The sequence below is a fragment of the Colossoma macropomum genome, unplaced genomic scaffold (assembly GCF_904425465.1).
Source record: "Colossoma macropomum unplaced genomic scaffold, Colossoma_macropomum, whole genome shotgun sequence".
NCBI lineage: Eukaryota > Metazoa > Chordata > Actinopteri > Characiformes > Serrasalmidae > Colossoma > Colossoma macropomum.
In genome coordinates, this window is record NW_023494807.1 from 29,138,861 (window position 1) to 29,162,529 (window position 23,669).

At 39.4% G+C, this 23,669-nt stretch overlaps 1 protein-coding gene across 2 annotated transcripts in view; it reads left to right on the forward strand.

Moving 5' to 3' along the window:
• ssbp3a (single stranded DNA binding protein 3a) overlaps positions 1-23,669 on the forward strand; it is a 61,540-nt gene that overhangs the window by 35,333 nt on the left and 2,538 nt on the right. The window contains exons 5-16 of one of the 2 annotated variants that reach the window (XM_036556246.1): positions 8,125-8,214; positions 12,637-12,705; positions 14,956-15,015; positions 15,156-15,210; positions 16,298-16,371; positions 19,017-19,096; positions 19,913-19,961; positions 21,204-21,239; positions 22,237-22,300; positions 22,778-22,848; positions 23,159-23,222; positions 23,338-23,366. In XM_036556246.1, the coding sequence (XP_036412139.1) occupies positions 8,125-8,214; positions 12,637-12,705; positions 14,956-15,015; positions 15,156-15,210; positions 16,298-16,371; positions 19,017-19,096; positions 19,913-19,961; positions 21,204-21,239; positions 22,237-22,300; positions 22,778-22,848; positions 23,159-23,222; positions 23,338-23,366 (741 nt within the window). The remainder of the gene's footprint in view (positions 1-8,124; positions 8,215-12,636; positions 12,706-14,955; positions 15,016-15,155; positions 15,211-16,297; positions 16,372-19,016; positions 19,097-19,912; positions 19,962-21,203; positions 21,240-22,236; positions 22,301-22,777; positions 22,849-23,158; positions 23,223-23,337; positions 23,367-23,669) is intronic. The other variant, XM_036556247.1, reaches the window with a different exon arrangement.

Genomic DNA, 23,669 nt, shown 5'->3' on the forward strand with positions numbered 1-23,669 from the left:
ATTTATCCCTCCTTCTGTCGTTAACTGTTCACCCAGCAGGTACTGAGTCTGTCCTGGGGGGCTGAACTCTGCCACCCCCCACTTTTAGAACATAGTTGTGACCAAGTATTATCATAGGTTTAGACTCAAATGTAGCCAGAGGCCCAAAACTAGTCTTAGTTCAAATTGCTATCTTTAAAGGGAAGCTCCAACAATTTTTCAAATTTCTGTAAAATTCAGTGGTTTAGATTTCTTTACAGTGGTGGTGACAGAAGCCAGACAACACAAATATAGGCATTTTATTTACTGTCCAAAACTGCAGGTGAACCTACATGTACACAAGTTTTTATTTGTAGTGTTGATGATGGTAAAATAAAAAAAGTGTTAAATCTAAGAAAGTTTACTGTGGGGACTATTTTGCCTTAGAACACTCTGTTTGTATCCCTCCGCCATAAATGGATGTGAAAAAACACATGCAAAACCTATCATAAAACAATGTCTCAGGCATCATGAAGCATATTATAACTATTTCACATAATCACTTTCTGTGAGGGAGCTTTTAGAGGTGGACGTCTGGTTCCTATCACCACCACTGTAAACAATTCTGACTCGGTAAGTTTCTCGAGAACAGAGCGTTTCACACCAAACCACTCTGCATGACCTTGTTTACATCTTAACCATTTAATTATGCAGAAATGTAAATTGAATTTAATCTAAATTTGCTTTTAATGTAAGAATTGTGTTGATGTAACATATTTTATTCATTTGCAACATGTTAATTATGTAAAGCACCTGTTTTCAGAGGAGCAGTGTTGGTGGTATTTAACGTGTTATAGTACAAAAAAAAGATATTTTCAAGCTAAGAGAACATTTCCCAGATTTATTGCATTCTAAGGCGTATTACTCAGTAAACACATGACAATTGATTCACTTAATTTTTGGCCGTTGCAACAAAAAAATACCAAACTGTGAAATAAGCAAACTTAGAAGTTTAATGCAGTAGTTAAATTTATCCCTAAAAATGACATAAAATCAAAATCAAAAATCACTCAAAATTCACTAGAAATTCGTATTGAATTTTGTAAAAAAAATCACCAGAAATTTACTTTAAAAAAATCACTGGAAATCCACATGAAATTCATATAGAAATTCACTAAAAAGTCACCATTAATTCTGAAAAATCAGAATTTTGAAAAATCAGTGAAAGTCCCCTTTAAAAATTGTGCATATAGCAAAAACAGTACTAACTCTAGACTTCTCAGGGCTAACAGTGTCTGATATCCCACTGTGGCCCATGCTGAGCTTTGCAGTGATTGGTCCATTTAAGTCCGGTCAGATGGGGAGCTGAGTTCTGATTGTTATGCAGATGTTACGTCCATGAGGCTCTGTTTCGAAACATGTTTCTCCATAGATGGATTCGGTGCAGTTAGCCTTAGGCTGGGCTTGGAAACCTTGAATTGACAAAGCAGCCTGGCTGGTGTATTCTAAGTTTTAGGACTGAGGAATGGAATTTACTGAAAGGTGCAGTGTGTAAGATTCATGGGGCTCTATTAGCAAAAATATAACGTGGTACATAAAACCATGTCTTCATTAATTTATAATCACCTGTAAATATGAATCATTTTTTCGTTAGTTTAGAACGAGCCCTTCATATTTACATAAGGAGCAGGTCCAACAGAGGCCGCCATGCTGTGCTGCCATGCTTCTACAGTAGCCTAGAACGGACAAACCAAACACTGGCACTAGAGGGCGCCTTTTGCGTTTTTATGTTGAAGTGGCAGCTTGAATGTGGTGGCGCTGTAGCTCCAGTTAGAAAGATGTAGAAAGAAGAAGGATCAGAGGTTGCTGTCAGTGCTGGTTAACCATTTTGCATTGTGAGAACTTTGAGAACCCAAATTTTGACAAAAGGAAGATCATATTTATTAGTTATCTCAAGAAAAAGCGAGGGAGGGTGAATCCTCATCCTCAAAGAAGCGAAAACATGACGGCCACTGTAGGTTCTGCTACTTGGAAAGGGAGGGGTGAGACAGGGCTATTCAGTTGGTTGCAATCTGCAATCTCAGCACTAGAGGCCACTAAATATTACACACTGCACCTTTAATTTAAATGTGTACATCATTTGCATGTGAATAAAATATATAACATCAAGACAGTTATTGCCATTTTGTTCACGTGGAAACGATGAATCAAGTAAATTTAATATATTACCTGAGAACTTGTAGAGAGGAGAATCACCACTCTAATGTCCTCTGGGTTTTTCAGACACTAGAGGGCGCTCCTGAGCGAGTCCAAAAGTGAATGGGTTGATATGGAGCATCTGAGCAAAATCATAGTTTATAAATGCTTAAACATTTTTAATGTAAAAGAATACACTCATTTCCTGAACATTGAATATTATAAAACATTTTAACACTGCTGTTATATTTTAAGAGCTTTTAAACTCGAGTTATAGGAGTTTAAAACGGCGCCTCATGTACTTTCATGACGTCAGTGGGCGCAAACAGCCAATGAGCTGCTCTGCTCAACCAATCAGCACTCAGTAGCAGTAATGCCCGCCTTCTGCTGCCCAAAACCTGTTTGCTGTAGAATAAAGGAAACATACAGGTGAGATTTCTTTGCTTTTTTTAGTGAAACACATTCTTCCACTTTCTAAAATGAAAGGAAAGTTCTGGGCGAGAGATTAAAAACTATTTTAACTTTTCTTTTTAGCCCTTTAGCTCCATTTACTCCCATTCATTGAGGACTCGCTCGCTTGCACCCTCTGCTGTTTTGCAGTCCTGTTTTTTGATATAATGGGGGAAATAGGAAGAGGCCGGGCTCCTCATATTCCGGCTCTTATATTACTGTTTTCTGCAATAAGCTGAACAATAAAGTGTAAAACAGGAAGGCAGTAGAAACACCTCACGAGTTATGCATGATGTAAAGTAGTAAAAGTGTAACATAATAACAGCTATACACTGCTGTCTGCGTTCGGGTTCGAAAGAAAGTATAGTGATGCAGAAGAGTTTGTACAGAAATGTCAAAAATGTCCATTTTTGGTGTCTTTCTATTGTGGAATCTGCTTCAGTGAAGTGTTTGAGGGGCTTTATTGGTCAGTCTGTTGACTTTTTGTATCCCCGCTCTTGTAGACTGAGTTAATCTCACTCATAATCTCTGTTTGCGATCTTTGGACACAAAGAGGATTACGGCGGACTGCTGAAGAAAAGCTCTGAAATATGTCCCTCTGGCCTAATTCAGCACTTTGAGAGGATTGAAAAGTGTTGATAAACTGCGGGTGGAGCTGGACGAGTGTTTAGAAAACTTTATGTAAATGTTGTTCTTGCTGTGTTTCTCTAAATAGGACTGTCTCAGACCTGATTTCGCTGATTTACTCGCCAAGAGAGCGTGTTTACTCACGACTGCTGAGCTACAGTACTAGAGCCGTGTCTGTCAGTCTGATCATAGTACTGGCTATTTTTCATGGTTATACATTAACCAGAATGAAAAGCTGGACAGAGGAGTGACAAACTACACAATGATACGTGCTACACCAACGTCTTAAAAGAAATTAAATTTAACCACACAGCCGTAACTCACTGTCCCTTAAACTACAGTCTTATTATTCTGTTACTAATCAGTTATTATTCAGCAACTACTATACTACTATACATCTACTATACACTGTAAAGATCAGAGATATTATAAAGGTGGAGGCCGGTCACTGGTTGTTAAATAAAGGGGCTCGTAATGCTCAACATGGCATGTGTTTGCGACGAAAGTCCCATCCTTAAGAGCCAGCATACTGGTTACGCCGCGAGTGGGGAAAAGCTCCCCCTTGTTTTGGAGATTTGAGCCAAAACAACCCAAAAAACACGCTTTTTTGTGTATTATTGAGCAAAACGCTACAAACTATTTGAGTTTTTCGTCAGATTTTATAAGTGATTCCAAATGTGATTCTGAAACGGTAATTTGACCTTTGGTTTTGAGTATTTTGGTCTCTCACCGTTCAAAGAGAGAGGAATCTGGTCTTGTATGGTGGGAAATAACTGCCCGGTGGTGTTGCCCAGGTGGCCATCGAGTGGAGAGACTTTCCTATAAAGACTTTGAAATTATTCAGTATTTACTATAAATTATTTAGTAACTATTATGAATTATTCAGCAACTTCGTGAATTATTCATGAGCTATCATAAATTATTCAGTAACTACTATAATTTATTCACTATCTACTAGAAATCAGTGATTCAGTAACTATTTAAAACTATTCAGTAGCTATTATAAATTATTCAGTAATTATCATGAATTATTCAGTAACTATTATGAATTATTCACTATCTACTAGAAATCAGTGATAAAGTAACTATATAAAACTAGTGAATATATAAAACTATTCAGTAGCTATTATAAATTATTGAATAACTACTATGAATTATTCAGTATCTAACAAATTTATTTAGTAACTGTTATACAGTGTTGCTTTAAAGATTGTGAACCCTTTAGAATTTGTTCTATTTCCATGTAAATTTAACCTAAAACTTAATCAGATTTTCACACAAGTCCTTAAAGTAGATAAAGACAACCAAATTAAACAATTGAGATAAAAATATTACACTTGGTCATTTATTCATTATTTTTATTATTATTAGTAGTAGTATATTTAGTAGTATTACAGTAGTATAATTTTATTATTATTAATAGTAGTTACTATTAATTATTTAGTATCTACTATAAATGGTTAAATAACTACAATGACTTATTCACTATCTAATAGAAATGATGGAGTATCTAATATAAATTATTCAGTAACTATTATAATTTCTTCAGTGACTATTATAAACTATCTGGTAACTTATAAACCTTACTGATTAATTTATGTTTATTAAATAACTTCTACAAATTTTTAAATGACTATTATAAATTACTTATTATTTACTTAAAATTATTAAGTAACTGTTATAAATTATTTAATAACTACTATAATTTATTGAGTAACTATTATGAATTTTTCAGTAGCTTCTATTTTTCAGTAACTCCTATGTTTTTTCAGGTAGGTACTCTAAATTATTCAGTTACTACTATTAATTATTCAGCAACAGTAAATCCTGGTGAATTGTCGGGGCTGGGCTCTTTAAGAGGTTAATGGATTCATACGTCCAAAGTGAAGGTTGTCCTTCTAAGGTTGTCACTGCGTAGAGTCTTCCAGCGACTTCTAAGAAGAGCAGCTGTAACAAGATGAGCCTCTTTGGAGGATCTGAGTGTGAGATACCTGCTCTACCTGCTATAAGCCCCTTAAGCCCTGACCTGAGCTCTAATCAGCTTTCAGCCACTCCAGCTCGAGCTGGGAGGCGGCCAGTGCAGGAGACGGGGCTCCAAAGAGTGATCGGACAAACCTTTTAAGACAGTGTACGCAATCTGTCAGAAGTTTGGGGGCACCTCGCTTTTCAAAATGTTTTAATGCAAATAATAATGGTAGAATAGTCCATATAGATACTGTAGATAGAGATGTATAGAAACTTCATTAATTCAGAAGGAAAATGTAAATATTTGTGGTGTGGGTGATGTTATTACTATTAGAGTAATGCTGCATTGTGTGTAATTTCATGATGAATGGACCAAAAGAGACGTCCCAGAATTATTTGGAACAAAGGTCTGGTTCCATTGACTTACATTAAAAGTAAAGTAGGTTTTTTCCTTCTCCTGTAAAGTTACCATTTTGGAGCTACAAGGTTTTCTTCCGACAACAGCGATTTAAAAAATAAAAATATATATATATATATATATATATATAATAGTTAATATTTTAAATAAATTTATATGTAAATATGCCATTTTATATAATTGAATATATGCCAACATACTGAAATATATATATATATATATATATATATATATATATATATATATATATATATATATATTATATATATACACAATGTGTGTGTGTATGTATGTATGTATGTATGTATATGTATATGTACACATACACACACACACATCACACATTCAAATATATATCAAAAATATATAGAAATGTTACAAATATATTTGAAATATATTTCGAAAAATATTTGTAAACATATTTCCTTTTCACATCATCACGGTTCGAACAAAACCTCCAAAAAAAAGTAACTTTACAGGAGAAGCAAAAAACCTCCTTAACTTTTAGTGTAAGTTAATGTAACTAATTTTAGTCGATTTCTATTGGTCTGCTTATCATTTATCAAAAGTTGACACAGTGTGAACAGCAGCAAGTATTTTCAAATTATGTGAAAGCAAACAAACAAAAAATTAGAACAACACAAAAAAACGTTCTGTCACGTTTTTTGTATGTTAAAGAAAAATATATGTAAAAATATTTAAAAATTAATTGAGATCCAAGATTTAATTCTAACAGTGATGTGTATATAACCTGCCTTCAAAACTTTATTTTGAACTTCGAATAACAGGTTAACTTCATCTCAGAAATGTCCAGCAGTCTGGTTACTTACTTTCTTGAAGTAAAACACCTGATTGTTTGACACTGTGGACTCAGTTTGGTCGTAGACAGTGATAAGAGGTGGGCTGCAGTAGTGTTTGCTGTCGTGCTGTTGGTTGATTTTAAGGTAGTCTGAGTGTAAACATTGATATCTGGACGCTGAAGCTGGGCAGAGATCAGACACGGCTGTAGCTGCGCTGCAGGAGTGTTTTATCTGCGAGGCAGGAACATTAATAGAGTGATGGAGTCATTATTAGTGACTGGAATGCTTGCCTTGCACGAAACGTCAAGTGCTGTCAGAAAAAGCTGCGTATGAAACTCAGTGATGTTGAGTGTAATTGACTTTGATTGATTAGAGGCCTGACTTCTCCTAAATCTGCGGCTCATTAAGAAGATGACCCGTCTGTGATTAGCCCCCGCAGCGCTGCAGGACACATTTCCTCTATTGATTTTGCTGATGCTTCCATTTTTACTGCGTGGAGAATATTTAGATGAGAAGAGGTTCTTGAAAACATGCCAAAGCCCGTTCATCATCAGCACAAGTTTGAAAAGCCTTTTGTGGAGTTTGTGTCAGTTGATTTAGTTCAAGTAGCTTTTACAGGATATAAAAATAATCTGGAAAAAATGGGAAAAAGCTGCTTCTGACAAAAAGCTACAATAGGACAGCTATTTAGGATGGATGGATGGATGGATGGATAGATTATATTGATTGATTGATTGACAGGCAAGATAGATAGATAGTAGATAGATAGATAGATAGATAGATAGGTAGAGAGTGTTTGGTTGGTTGATCGAGTTGGGTGATTGGTTAATTGACTGAATGATTAATAGGCAGGCAGAATGGATGGATGGATGGATGGATAGATAGATTGATAGGCAGGCAACATACATACATACATACATACATTGATAGACATGCAAGATAGAGAGTGAGTGAGTGATTCACCGATTGATTGATAGACAGGCAATATAGACAGACGGATGGATAGACAGATAGAGAGTAATTGATTGATAGGCATGCAAGATAGATAGATAGATAGATAGATAGATAGAGAGTGTTTGGTTGGTTGATCAAGTTGGGTGATTGGTTAATTGATTGAATGATTAATAGGCAGGCAGAATGGATGGATGGATGGATGGATGGATGGATGTATAGATTGATAGGCAGGCAATATACATACATACATACATACATACATACATACATACATACATAGATTGATTGATAGGCAGGCAATATAGACAGACAGATGGATGGATAGACAGATAGAGATTAATTGATTGACAGTCTAGATAGATAGATAGATAGATAGATAGATAGATAGATAGATAGACAGATAGATAGATAGACAGACAGATAGGTAGATAGACAGACAGGTAGGTAGATAGATAGATAGATAGATGTAAAAGGACAAGCAACAACATATCAGGTTTTGTTTTATTTAAATTTTTATCAAATAAAATGTTCCTCTCTTTTGTATAAACACAAATATAGAGTATATATAGTGGTATAGATTGATCTGATCTGCTCTATCAACAGTTTCTCTGTTTGTCCATTTGTTTCAATGAGCCTCGTGTGATGAATATTAGATAAACAGTTACTGAATGCTTTTGTTTTCGGTGGGATAACTGTGAAGTTTAGATATCAGTGATCCTCTTTAACTCTAACTCGGCTCCTGTCTTGTATTTCCAGAGTGCAGCAGCAGCTCCGAGCCCAGTGCTGGGGAACATGCCCCCCGGAGACGGGATGCCAGGGGGCCCCATGCCTCCAGGTTTCTTCCAGGTAGGGCACATTCCTGTTCCTCAACTTACTGAACATTTAAAGCGATATTATGGCGAAAAATCAAGTTTACACCGTTTCTCTCCCCTCACACACAGACGTAGTCGACCAGCTAAGACACGTTTGGCCTCTGTAGTTTGCTTCTTTAGTTAAGTCGACTTACTGTTGTTTGTTTTATTATTCTACGCTTTTTTTGTTTTCTCAGGTCACAGTTTTCGTCATAGAGCTTATATGGAAAAACTGTTCTTAGCTACTCAGTGCATCTTCGGTCCAAGTCTATTAGAGATTACTTAACACCTCGACAGTTAACACCTTGTTAATTGTTGGGTGGATGCTTCTGTTACTTGTTAGCTACATTAGCCTCATAGCTCTGGTGCTAAAACTAAGGCTACGTTCAGACAGCAGATAAAAGTGGCCCAAATCTGATTTTCTCTCCAAATCTGATTTTTTTTTTTGTTTGGCTGTTCACAATATCTTTTGAATGTGACCTGTATGTGACCTCAGTCCATATCAGCTTCTAAACCAACCCGCATGCGCAAAAGAACAGATCGTCACGTTGCTTCATGCGGCTCATCCAGAGGTAAACAATCATAACTGCCAACAAATGCCAGTCTGTTCAGTTTCATTGTCACCAGCATCACAGGAGCCATCATGAAGCTTCATTGACTAATGGCTGGGCTCATCACCCAGAATGTGGTCCAGCTCGCCATAAAAATGACACGGTCACTTCTTTGGTTCGCGTCCTCGGATTCCTTAAAGCTTACTTTCAGACTTTTAACTGTTCTTTGACGCTGCAGCCTCGTTCTCCTGCGGCCGCGTTCCGACGTTTCTTTCAAAACCTCTTCAATCATGGGGGGTTTTGGATGAATCTCTTCTAATTTTTTATACAGAAACATCATCCTAAATGTTTGAGGTCTCAGCCGAATTATGACGAATGTGGAGTTGGATTGACGTAAAAGGCGCGTGAATTCCGATCTGGCTGCTCAGACTGAGCCGCAATGCCTCGTATTGGATACGTATCAGACTTCAGCACCACGTATAAAACATCTCGAATCGGAATTGAAGATGTCAGATGCAGTGTGTTTCTGCTGTTCGCACTGACACTCAGACACACATCTGTGTCCCATGTGAAGAAAAAGATCAGATTTGGGCCACTTTTACCTGCTGTGTGAACAAAGCCTAAAGAAGCGAACTTCAGACACCGAACGTGTCTCGGCTGAGTGACTACATTTGGGGTTAGGAGGGAAATGTGTAAATTTGATTTTTGGCCAAACCGTCACTTTAACCTTTCTCCTTCAGCTTTCAGCCCCAGAGAGTCAAACACCAGGCCAAGATCACAAACACGTGCCATCGGTTTTGAGATGGCGCACACAGAGGGGCTATTATGCCTCTGCCTGTGGTTGACTGCCAAGCCCAGAGTCTACTGGGATTCAGTTTGATTACGACCATTAGCCGCTAATGGCAGCCACTCTAGCTTCACAAAGCAGGGCTACTTTTACTGCGCTGACCGTAAGAGCAGACCAGAGTAGTCACACGCAGGTTGCTCAAAAGCGTTTCTGTAAACCGTCCAGCCGTAGCATCATTCAGCTTCCTCCTTCCTTCTTTACGGTGAAGATTACGTGTGTGAGACGTTTATGTGAACCACTTCTTGGAAAGGGTCACCTTCCTTTAAAGGGCCCATTTCACTGAAAATATCATTTGATCCTTTTATTTAACTTAGCCCTTGTGTGGTGTTCAAGTCTGTGGGACTGGGCTGAACCCGCAGGGAATAAAAGTGTGGAGGTGCTGTCTCCCTTCATTCTTCATTCTGTTCTCCTCCTACATGGCCTGCTGTTAGTGTGTGTATGTGTTTGTATATATGTGTGTGTGTGTGTGTGTGAGGGTGGACAACATGGACAGGCTGCTGACTGGCTACAGCTGCTAAACGAGAACAATACACTGGACACTAGTGATATTTTAAACATCTGGTTCTTTTACATAAATTGTGGCTGCATTGATTTTAAATAAACAATAATGTGGACAGAATTGTTCACAGTGGTGGTGATAGGAACCAGACGTCCACCTCTAAAAGCTCTCATTATTACATGAAATGGTTATGAATACTTTGCCTGATTGTTTTGCAGTAGTTTTGAGAGACAATTTTGGCCTTAAGTATATTTTTAAAATTCATTCATGGTGGAGGGATACATGCAGGGCGATCTAAGGCAAAATAGTCCACAAAGAAAACTTATTATTTCAGATTTTCCACTATTTTACCATCATCAATATTACATAAATAAACACAGATGGTGGTTTTGGATAGTAAATAAAATGTCTATATTTGTGTTGTAGTCATGGCGACCCCTGGTTCCTGTCACCACCACTGTAAAGAAATCTGAGTCTAATATCAACCGTTTCACACCAAACCACTCCGAATGATGTAGTTTTATGCAGGAATTTTTGAGAACGCCTGGAATTCCCTTTTAAATGTTTTATGTTGAGGGTAAACATTGTTAAATGTTGTTAAAGTCAATTTGTGCTGTTCACTTATCAGCCCATATATGGAAATGAAGCGACAAAATCAATTTTGAATTACTTGTTTTTGTAACATCACAATAATCAGCCCAGTTATTTAATATCCGCCCATGCTGAAGTTATAAGGAGTGTTTCAGCCTGGACTGCTTTTTCGAAGAAGGCAAAAAACAGGGCAGCCAATCAAAACAGAGGTCATTTACATATACAGTAACTAAACTGCCTGTGTAAGGCTTAGAAAATGGCCATGTGAAAATAAATTGTGACTGTTACACACAAACATTATACACTGATCAGGCATAACATTATGACCACCTCCTTGTTTCTACACTCATTGTCCATTTTATCAGCTCCACTTACTATATAGGAGCACTTTGTAGTTCTACAGTTACAGACTGTAGTCCATCTGTTTCTCTGCATACTTTGTTAGCCCCCTTTTACCCTGTTCTTCAGTGGTCAGGACCCCCATGGACCCTCACAGAGCAGGTACTATTTGGGTGGTGGATCATTCTCAGCACTGCAGTAACACTGACGTGGTGGTGGTGTGTTAGCGTGTGTTGTGCTGGTCTGAGTGGATCAGACACAGCAGTACTGCTGGAGTTTTTAAACACTGTCCACTCACTGTCCACTCTATTAGACACTCCTACCTTGTCAGTCCACCTTGTAGATGTAAAGTCAGAGACTCATCTGCTGCTGCACAGTTTGTGTTGGTCATCCTCTAGTCCTTCATCAGTGGTCACAGGACGCTGCCCACAGGACGCTGTTGGCTGAATATTTTCGGTTGGTGGACTATTCTCAGTCCAGCAGTGACACTGAGGTGTTTAAAAACTCCAGCAGCACTGCTGTGTCTGATCCACTCAGACCAGCACAACACACACTACACACCACCACCACGTCAGTGTTACTGCAGTGCTGAGAATGATCCACCACCCAAATAGTACCTGCTCTGTGAGGGTCCATGGGGGTCCTGACCACTGAAGAACAGGGTAAAAGGGGGCTAACAAAGTATCAGAGAAACAGATGGACTACAGTCTGTAACTGTAGAACTACAAAGTGCACCTATATAGTAAGTGGAGCTGATAAAATGGACAATGAGCATAGAAACAAGGAGGTGGTCATAATGTTATGCCTGATTGGTGTACGTGCACCTCAGAAAGACAGAAGAAACCAAAACACATGAGAACTGTAGGATACGGGCCCTTTAAAGTGAACATCACGCCGAGGAACATGGGAATGAGTTCTAGGAATGTTACTTCTAGGTAATACTATGATGTGTGATGGAGGGTGGAAGGATGTGTGGGTTAGAAAAGCATTCTGGGAAAGCCTGCATCGTGCGGGAGAAAGTGTCCTGATCCTCCAGGGCCTGATAATAACATTACACACACACAAGCCTATAAGTTTCTCTCAAGCACGACTAAGCAAAGGCCATTATCCCAGCACAGAGCCATGCGTCAGTGGACACAGTGAAATGTGAAACAAGGCCAGTTTAAAGCCCCCTGCTGGACTCCTCTAGAACACTACTGCCCTCTAGTGGTCACTCTCTTCAGTGCCTGATCACTGACGAGCTCTCTCTGTCGTTAAAGTAGTAAACGAAACATATTCAGGTTTTTCTCTTTCTGCGTTTTAAGGCAGGGCATTTCTGCTGAAGTCATTTGTTTACTTACCGTATTGGTCATTTAAAAGTTAAAAGTTAGATTAGGATAAAGAAGTTAGAAATTAGTATGGTAGTTTGGACTCACGGTCCTCACTGTCCGCATCATTACGACACCATGCTCACAAACTGTGTAACCTCCAGGCTTCAGCCTCACTGCAGCAGTAACGCCTCTCTTTTTCTTTTGCTTTGCTTTTTCTCTCCATTTTTCTTTCTGCCTGCTCTTCTGTAATCACTGCTGCCCCCCTCTTGTGGCCCTGCAGGGTCCCGCTGGCTCCCAGCCGTCCCCTCAGCCTCCACCTAACGCTAACATGATGGGAGCGCATGGACAGGTAACGACACAAACACACACCTGGTTCTCTTTAGAGCTGATTCTGCATGTACACCAGCGTTTGCTCCTCTGCTTCTGAGCTCTCGCATTGCTTTCGTAACTCCTTGGTGCTAAATTGGCTACACAGCTAATGTGGCTAACAATAAATGAGAATTAAAAGACAATCGGTTGTCATTATGGAAGTAAAATCCTGCTAATGTGCCCACTAGGTTCTATTCGCTGTTAGCCACATTAGCACTTCTCTTCACGCCGTTTCTTTAAAACTGCATGCATATTATTTAGATTTTAACCTTAATTATTTTTCAAAATTATTTTTCCATTCTTTTTTCTTGAAGAATGTGATTGCTGTGGCTGTCTTTTTCTTTTTTGTTGTTATTGTGCAATCCATAAATCGATCAATAGTACATAAATAAATAAATAAACACATTTAAATGATTCACTATCTACTGTGAAACTAATGTATAAGTTCTGGAGTCATGAGAGTTAAGAACTGAAGTGTGGACCCACTAGAGCTCTGTTAACCTGAGTCTGACTGGGCCTGACAGGTCATTAGGTTTTGGGCTGGGTTCGGGACAATTTTTTAAGTACTCTGAGGCTCGATTGTGACTCTTTTAAGTTGTAGAGTACTTTTTATTTCTGCCTCTCAAAGCAAAGCACTGTAAAACCGGTCTGTGATGATCCATCTTGTGTAAGCGGGTTTGGGCCGGGTTTCGGGTTTCAAATTTAGACGTACCTCTCACGCCGAGTCTCAGAGACATTCTGCACCTGAGTGAAGAACACGACCACAAACCTCTCAAGAATAATGACTCCTTGAAAAAGCCGAGTTGTTATTGTTGAAATCAGTGCAAGTAAAATCCAAACAGATGAAGAATTGCTGGCTGAACTTGCACTGGTTGCTGCTAACAGACTAACTGGTTTACACTTTATATTCTCTGTAACTGGATATATTCCTGCCCTCAGTAGAGTAGGCTGAGCTGGTCAGCAGAAAGCTAATAGGCTAATGCTCCAATAATAAAAGACGGACGTCGAGTTCAAGCCCTTAAAGATGGGTCTAATGTAATATTGCATCTTACAAAGTGAAGAAAGTATTACTTGCCCACCTGTTATGAGCTGAAAATGTCTGTATTTAAACTAGAGCTGACATTTAAAGCTAACCTCACTAGATTGGCACTAACATACCAACAGTTAGTTCTGTCTACGCAAGCTGATTGGTTGAGAAGCGTTCTAACTGTGCTGTTATTTCGCCATAACATCACAGGCTTATTCACAAACACTGTATCACTCTGCTGAGACATGCATTGCTAAGCAAGCAGCTGTAGGAGGCGCTCAAGACATTTGAACGTTTTTTACTTGGCCACAAACAGAAAATGGACACTCTTTAAGATCACATTTGACCGACAGCCGATTTGGTCAGACTCTGAAGATGAGACGACACTAAATTGCCCAAACTGTCATCACCACTGAGCAGCTTTTCAGTCGGGCAGCTGTGACAGAAGAACAGCTAAACAACCTGGAATCAGCCAGAAATGAACCCAATACCATTCGCCAGACTAAATGGGCTGTAAGATGCTTTACAGACTGGCTGGAACAAAACAACATTAATACTGATCTGGCAAAAAAAGACAAAACTGAGCTAAACTTGATATTGCGGCAGTTTTATGGCTCAGTCTGTACTTCAGAAGGCGAGGCTGACAGCAGACTGTGCAGCGAGTGGGCGGAGTTCGTCACTCTGACAGCAACAAGCTGCTTGTTAAGGAACTATAATTTGGCAGAAGGAACTGCGAACATTAAAACATATTAAACGCCGCGTTCACGGCCCAGTTTATTAATTTATTACTTTATTTATTTAACTGTTGTATAAAGCAATAGAACACTCGAGGAGTGTGTTATCGCCAATAACATCACGGCTGTGATGATCTACGGCGACCAAATCACAGCCGTGATGTTGTGATAACACACTCCCTCTCATGTTCTATTGCTTAAATAGTATATTTCTACACTAAATATTGCCATATAATGGTAAATATTTGATATTAATGCATTACACATTAATACATTTTTCAAATTTAGCAGTACTAGTCGGGCCGAGCCTCAAACTGGTGGGTTCAGGTCGAGTTCAGGCTTCAGTTTCATTCCCATCCAGATCTCTAACCACATACAGACCATATTGATGGTCGATTCCATTGCATTGCACTGTGAAATGCACGCTGTGAAGGCCAAAGTCATTGACCGTTTACTTTCCTGTTTGCAGGCCTTCATGTCTCCACGTTACGCGGGAGGACCTCGGCCTCCCATCAGGATGGGGAACCAGGTGAGTCCGTGGCTGGATCGATGCGCTGGGGCTTTTTTATGACTGAACATCCAATATAAGAGATAAAAATGGTTTCTGTGGGCCTCCGTATTGATTTTTTTCTCTGACCTATCATCACTTTCTCTCTTCATCTCTATCAGCCTCCTGGAGGGCAGCCTTTACCGCCGAATGTAATGGACCCAACACGGCCTCCAGGTACTGAAAGAGTGACGGGTTCAGCGGCTTAGTCTGTTTGAAAATGAACATTCAGGGCAGAAGATCAGTCATCGGTCATTTGACACTGAAAAAAAGTGATGTGTTGGGTATCGCTGTGGCCTCTTTCTCCAGGCCTGCTAAAGGCCGTTCCCCAAGCAGAATGGAGTTGCAGCTTTCTTCACATCAAAAAATAGCATTTTCAGCGGTTCAGATCTAAAAACAATCGCCCCAAGCCGCCATGGAGGAAAGCCTCCATGACATCCGGCGCAGCCGTCGAAGATATACTCCACGCAATTTCAGCCAGCCAATCAGATGCAATTTCGTCACGGGACTCCAGCCAATCACACGCACAAGTTGGCGGGTTCCTAATAAGCGGGAGTATGAGAGAGAGAGAGAGAGAGAAAGAAAGAGAAGCAAGCAAAACAAAACATACGTCCCTATGGACGTAACACACAATAGAAACACATTTCGTAATGCTGACGTACTTTTCTAAGACGAAAACCCAGCTCACTTCCAGTTTTGTACATCATACACATTTCCATTGAAATATACTCCATCCATGTTATTGAAGTGACCACCAAAACAGGCAGAAATAGCATTTCATGGCTGCCATTAAAAGAGCTGAAGAGCTATTTAAAAGCTGTATTTGAACGAGAGGGCTACAATCGTGGATTCAGCTGGGCTTCAGCCTGCACTACTATGGTGGATCGAAGGGTAAAAGCTGGAAAATGTGTTAACGGCATTAACAAAAACTGTGGCGTTAACAATTTACCATGTTAAAACATTATCAGCTTGTTAGCTTTGACAGCCCTAATGTACATATTGTTCTTTATTTATATATTATTGCATCACCTGAGTGGGATTGTAATGGCTGAGAGGTCAAGTTACAGTTAAGCTTGGATGTTCTGTAGAATTAGACAAGCGATCGTTGTCTGCAGAATTATTGTGATAAACTTTATTATTGCAACAAATTCAGTCAGAAAGTATCAAATTTTTCCTATTGGGAAAGATTTAATCTCCGTTTATACTGATCAGATTGAAGTCTGCTTCACTGTGTGAATTTTGGTTTATTTTATTTTGTGTTTAGGTCATCCCAACCTGGGACAAATGCAGAGAATGAACGTGCCTCGAGGGATGGGTCCAATGGGGCCTGGACCACAGGTTTGACCTTTACATCATTTCCACACGAGTAAAATAAAAAAAAAAAATGACCTCATTTTTAACGTGGTAGATTTTATTAATGTGAGACTAATGTACATATTTGAATCAAGGCATTTTAATGCAGTGTTTTTTTCAGTGCCTTCCTGATTTAGAATATTAGCCAAGTTTCCATAAGTGGGTGGTGAACTGGTTGACCTCAGGGAGGAGTTTTGTCAGAATTATTGTACCAGAATGCCACAAATACACCAATCAGGCATAACATTATGACTTGTTTCCTTGTTTCTGTGCTCATTGTCCATTTTATCAGCTCCACTTACTATATAGGTGCACTTTGTAGTTCTACAGTTACAGACTGTAGTCCATCTGTTTCTCTGATACTTTGTTAGCCCCCTTTTACCCTGTTCTTCAGTGGTCAGGACCCCCATGGACCCTCACAGAGCAGGTACTATTTGGGTGGTGGATCATTCTCAGCACTGCAGTAACACTGACGTGGTGGTGGTGTGTTAGTGTGTGTTGTGCTGGTCTGAGTGGATCAGACACAGCAGTGCTGCTGGAGTTTTTAAACACTGTGTCCACTCACTGTCCACTCTATTAGACACTCCTACCTGGTCAGTCCACCTTGTGGATGTAAAGTCAGAGACGATAGCTCATCTGCTGCTGCACAGTTTGTGTTGGTCATCCTCTAGTCCTTCATCAGTGGTCACAGGACGCTGCCCACAGGACGCTGTTGGCTGGATATTTTTGGTTGGTGGACTATTCTCAGTCCAGCAGTGACACTGAGGTGTTTAAAAACTCCAGCAGCACTGCTGTGTCTGATCCACTCAGACCAGCACAACACACACTAACACACCACCACCACGTCAGTGTTACTGCAGTGCTGAGAATGATCCACCACCCAATTAGTACCTGCTCTGTGAGGGTCCGTGGGGGGTCCTGACCACTGAAGAACAGGGTAAAAGGGGGCTAACAAAGTATGCAGAGAAACAGATGGACTACAGTCTGACACCAGAGTGATTGCTGCTCTGCTGTTTCTTCTCATAAAGGCTGAGAAGCAGCCTGACTCTTTCAGTTGCATCAGATACGGCCTTGTGCACAAAGCTGTAAGGACTGTAATGACCGGGAATGACTAACATTTTTTAAATTCCAGCAAAGTCTCACGAGTGGGACAACTGAGAAATTTGACAAAGCTGAAGTTGCTTCATAGTTGAATTTCCCGTTTCACCTTAAATGGTGCAGCAGCTGCTGCTGCCTCTTTTAAGGTGGGACAGAAAAATGTGACTAAACCAACTTTAGCCTTGCAGACATTCAGACACGCATTATTGTTTTGAATAATAAAATATTTTAGCTTTACTTGGATTGTTAACAATAAAGGACATCCCTGAATAATAAGCTACTGTAAACCTACAAAATAGGTTTACTTAACCTCTTCAACTCCTTGAGACCACCGGTGGTTCCAAAACGCACTTCGTCATATTCTTCATAACTTTCATATTTCATAAGCTACATTCTAAAGATAGGGGTCATATGAGAGCTGTAACTGTCTTCCTTCCAGTCAGATAGATGGGTGATGTAATTTTAAACCCTTATAATAAAAGAAGCTGAACTCACAATTTTTTTTTCTACTGAAAGTCGACCCATTTTTCCACAAATCTGGGCTATAAACTGTAAACAGATGGCGTCTCTTCAGTGATCTGCTCTGTAAAACATTATTTTAATAAAATAATACAAAGAGCGTCTAAGATTTTTGGCTTTTAGCAGTAAATTGTAAGCATATAGCAATATGTGTATGATCATAAAACATGTTCTGTTGATTTTAGGGGAGGTTTTACCAAAAAATAAAATAAATAAAATAAAAATTGACATTTATTTCATGCAGTTACTGAATAATTTGCCTTATGATTTGGTCATATAAATTCAGATGGACAAACCAAAATATACCCTGGAAAATAAGAGGTTAAGCATCTAAAATGTTGTTTTCTTTTGTTTTGTTTTGTTGTTTTTTTTTAATGAAATTACCAAAACAAACATTATGTAAATCAGACTGTGTTTCTATCGGCTCTGTACAAGAAAAGAAAACTCTCTGTGCATAAAATATGGAGCAAGTCTTTAATATTTAATCGTTTAAGGATGTATTTTATCTTGTAAGAATGCGGAAATAAGACACACTGGCTAAAAAAGGCCCAGGAAATACCCATTAATCAAAACGCAGGCAATCTGAAAGCAGTCAAATACACTGTTACCGTTTACCGTCTAGTCTCTGATATGACTTTATTCTGTTCGCATTTCCATTGTAATTCATTGCATTTCGTTTTATCAGCCAGAACAGTTCATCTACCTCAAGCATGCATATGCATTTTGATTGTTTCGTTCAATATGTACCATTTCCATAAGTCTGTTTTTATTCAGTATGTCAAAATATGCATAGAAGTGCATGGATGGAAGCCCAGCTTTTGTCATGTTCATAATTTGTCCTTAAAACCTGAAGATCCTGTACAAACAAAAACCTCACGATGCAGAGCGTTACAGCGTTTACCGTATTCACCATGATTATGAATGGACTGTTATCCTCTCAGTCGTTTCCTTCTAAACTAAACTAATCATCTTTTTCTCTCTCCTCTCTCCTCTCGGCGCTGTGGTCACGCCAGTCTGATCCTTGGTTGTCATTGCAGAACTACGGTGGTGGGATGAGGCCTCCGAACTCTATGGGCCCAAACATCCCAAACATGTAAGATTTCCTCTTTCAGCTGAGGTGTAAACAGAGATGGGACAGTTGATGATGTAAACCCAGTCATACACTTATAAATTAAGTCATTATTTCAAAATCAATAGTCAATATTCGGAGAAAACAAGTGATTATTTACGGATATCAAGTCATTTTTTTAGTCAGCATTTCAAGGCAATAAGCCTTTTTTGAGATACTACATTAATATTTTAAGAAAATTAGTAATTATTTCAAGATATTAAGTCAATACTTGAAGAGATCAAGTCATTATTTTCAGATACTGGGTCAATGCTTTGAGATACTAAGTTAACATTTCAGGATAGTCATTGTTTAGAGATACCAGGTCAGTATTTCAAGACAAAAGTAATTATTTCAAGATATTAAGCCAATATCTCAAAAAAAGAAAGTTACTGTTTTGAGATGCTGAGTCAATATTTTGAGAAAATTAGTCATTATTAAAAAATATCAATTCAGTATTTCAAGAAAATAAGTCATTATTGAGAGATCAAGTCAAAATTTCAAGAAAATAAGTCATTATTTCAAAATATTACATCTATTATTTTGATACTGCAGCCAGAAACAGAGAAAGAGAAACATAGTGACTGTATATGTTCTACCGTCCCATCCCTGTTAGTAAACGTGTTTAGCAGGCTGTGCTGAGAACAGCTGTGTCACCTGAACATATGACTGTGTTTGCAGTGCTGAGCGTTTGGGAACACGCTGGATTCTCTGAATCTCTCTGTGTGGGATTAGTTTAGTCTGTGGTTGAGTTTTAGGGTGATGATGACCACATTAATGTGATTTATCCCTTTTGCTCAGGGGACCAGGGACCGGCAGGCCGTGGCCTAATCCCAATAATGCTAACACGGTAAGCCTGACTTTTATTTTAAAATGTTTTCCTCTAGTTTAGTTTCATCTTCTATGTCATCAATATCATAGCAAAACCTAAAGTAAGTTTATTTTTATTGTTTTTAAATTTGCTCTTTGCATTGTGTGAACATTTCATGATCCAGAATGACTTTGGACCATAAATTCTCATTGCATATAAGGCTACGTTCACTTTACCAGGCTGAAGGGGCACAAATCTGATTTTTTGCCCTAATGTGACTCAGATCTGATGTTTTCAGAGCTGTGTGGACACAAATCTGATCTTTTCAAATCCGACCTGAGCCACTTTCATATGTGCTCCTAGATCGGATACGTTTATGTAAGTGACTCAAATCTGTCATTAATGTGACGAACCGGCGTCCTGAAATGACCCTCATGAGCTCATCCTACTCAGTAACGTCACGTGAATGAATCACGTTCATCATCAGCACAAACTAACGAGCAGAACGAGCTTCGCTGAGAAGATAATTAACTCTGATCAGCTCTCAGCTTCATTATTAGAGCGAGACGAAGGAGAAAAAGGTGAGATGAGCTGCTTTTCCACCGTTTACAGGCTTTAACTTCTGTTTGGCGCTGCTGCCATGGTAACGCTGAATGATGGCGCATGCGCAGTGGAGAAAAAGCACATGAATTCCGATCTGAGCGTTACATTAAGGTCGCATGGCCACGAATCGGATACGTATCCGATCTAGGACCACATATGAAAGTGGCTCAGGTTGGATTTGAAAAGATCTCGTTTGTGTTCACACAGCCCTGAAAACATCAGATCTGAGTCACATTAGGGCAGAAAATCAGATTTGTGCCACTTAAACCTGGTAATGTGAACATAACCTAATAACGAAGCTGAGAGCTGATCAGAGTTAATTATCTTCTCAGCGAAGCTCGTTCTGCTCGTTAGTTTGTGCTGATGATGCACGTGATTCATTCACGTGACGTTACTGAGTAGGATGAGCTCATGAGGGTCATTTCAGGACGCCGGTTCGTCACATTAATGACAGATTTGAGTCACTTACCTAAATGAGTGTGAACCATCCTGTCAGAGAGATCGGATTTGAGCAAAATATTGGATTTGAGTAATGAGGCTTGTAATGTGAACGTAGCCTAATGTACATTAAAGATAAGAACAGTTGTTTTCCCTCCCCTATAAAGCTACCACTGCTCTACTGTAACCCTGACCCTAAAATGTACAAGAAAAGGTGACTAAAATTATTTATTTTTCCAGATCCCATATTCTTCATCATCTCCTGGCACATATGTGGTAAGATAAAGATATTTTGTGAGACTGAAAAACATAACAGATGAAAACATGGATAACTACAAAACTATTTATCTGGGCAGTAATTGTGGTTTTGCTGGCTAATGGACTTGACTGGCCACTTCAACACCTCCTTGTTTCTACACTCATTGTCCATTTTATCAGCTCCACTTACTATATAGGTGCACTTTGTAGTTCTACAGTTACAGACTGTAGTCCATCTGTTTCTCTGATACTTTGTTAGCCCACTTTTACCCTGTTCTTCAGTGGTCAGGACCCCCATGGACCCTCACAGAGCAGGTACTACTTGGGTGGTGGGTCATTCTCAGCACTGCAGCAACACTGACGTGGTGGTGGTGTGTTAGTGTGTGTTGTGCTGGTCTGAGTGAATCAGACACAGCAGTGCTGCTGGAGTTTTTAAACACTGTGTCCACTCACTGTCCACTCTATTTGACACTCCTACCTTGTTGGTCCACCTTGTAGATGTAAAGTCAGAGACGATAGCTCATCTGCTGCTGCTGCACAGTCTGTGTTGGTCATCCTCTAGTCCTTCATCAGTGGTCACAGGACGCTGCCCACAGGACGCTGTTGGCTGGATGTTTTTGGTTGGTGGACTATTCTCAGTCCAGCAGTGACACTGAGGTGTTTAAAAACTCCAGCAGCACTGCTGTGTCTGATCCACTCAGACCAGCGCAACACACACTAACACACCACCACCACGTCAGTGTTACTGCAGTGCTGAGAATGACCCACCACCCAAATAGTACCTGCTCTGTGGAGGTCCTGACCACTGAAGAACAGGGTAATAAAGTACACAGAGAAACAGATGGACTACAGTCTGTAATTGTAGAACTACAAAGCGCACCTATATGGTCAGTGGAGCTGATAAAATGGACAATGAGTGTAGAGGTGGGCAGTCGGTGTATAAATACAATGTTATTCTGAGGTGGTTCTGTGGTTCTGTTAGATGCCGCTGATTTCTTGTCTTTTATTGTGTCAGGGTCCTCAAGGAGGAGCTGGGGGAGGCTGTCCACCAGGAACCCCCATAATGCCCAGTCCAGCAGGTATTTACACAATTAACCGCCTTACCCCATAGGTAGTCAATTAGCCAAAACAAAGAATGGACAAAAGACAGGCTTGAATATGGCAGCTACAACTGATTTTAGCCGTGTGATGTACTTTCATCCATGTTTATAGATAAGTGTGTCATACAGAGTCAGAAACCATAATCATAAAGTCATATTTGGACACAATAAGGTGTGAAAAAAAGAGGTTTAGCCCAGAAGGGCTTCTTGTTTGCTCTGATTTAGGCCAGCAGTTAGCTTGGACACGAAACGGTAAACCTAAACTTCCATTAATTGTTAGCTACATTAGCCTCGTAGTAAACATGTCTTGGCTGACCGGCTTCATTTGGGGGGAAAATAAATTTGATTTTCAGTCGATGCATCAGTTTAACTCTGAAAAGCAGCCTGACTCATGCTTTCAACCAGCTTCTCTGAGCTTTCACTGATGATTTGCTGGTCCATTTTTTTGCTCCACAGATTCCACTAACTCTGGTGAAAACCTGTACACGATGATAAACTCAGTGCCGCAGGCAGGGAACAGATCCAGCGTGAGTTATTCAGCTCTATTACATTCACAGCTCCTGTAGAGGAGAACAGGGCTGGTTCTAACACTGATGTCTTGAATTCAGTTCAGTATTATGATCGTGTCCATCTGAGTGAAAATATATTCAAGTGTGCTTAATTAGTGCACACGTATGTGTTTTGGGCATCAAACAATGACCAGTGTATTTGGAGTAGTCCATGAGTTACGGATGAAAACATGAAAAAATTCAGTTGCCCCTGGTCTCCCCTAAGATAATAGCCAACATGGCTGTTTGACTCACTACAGCTTTCTTTCTTCTGTTTTTCTCTCTTTAGTTCCCAATGGGCCCAGATGGCCCCCTGGGAGGGATGGAGCCTCACCACATGAACGGCTCATTAGGTACAGCTTGGTTCAAATTGCATTAGAATCCCCAGATACCTCTAATACTGTGAAGCTCTGTGCACAAAACCATCAAAATTAGGTCCCTAATGATTTTTCCTCTGTTTCTTTATAGGCTCAGGTGACATGGATGGAATTCCCAAGGTAATTAGCTGTTATAAACATGCGGTACCGACTGTTCATTAAATTTACACACAGGTTTTTAAGAAGCATCTAAAAACGTATCTTTTTAACTTGGCATTTAATTAAAACGCCACATCTGGTGGTGTTTATCTTTTAATTTGATCTGTCATTTTCTTATATGGTTCTAAATTAATACTTATAATTTCTTGTATTACTGTTAAGCTTTATCACCTGTCTGTAAAGCACCTTGAGCTGCCATTAGCATGAAAAGTGCTATATTAATACAAATTATTATTATTATTATTATTATTCTTTTGCTGCTGA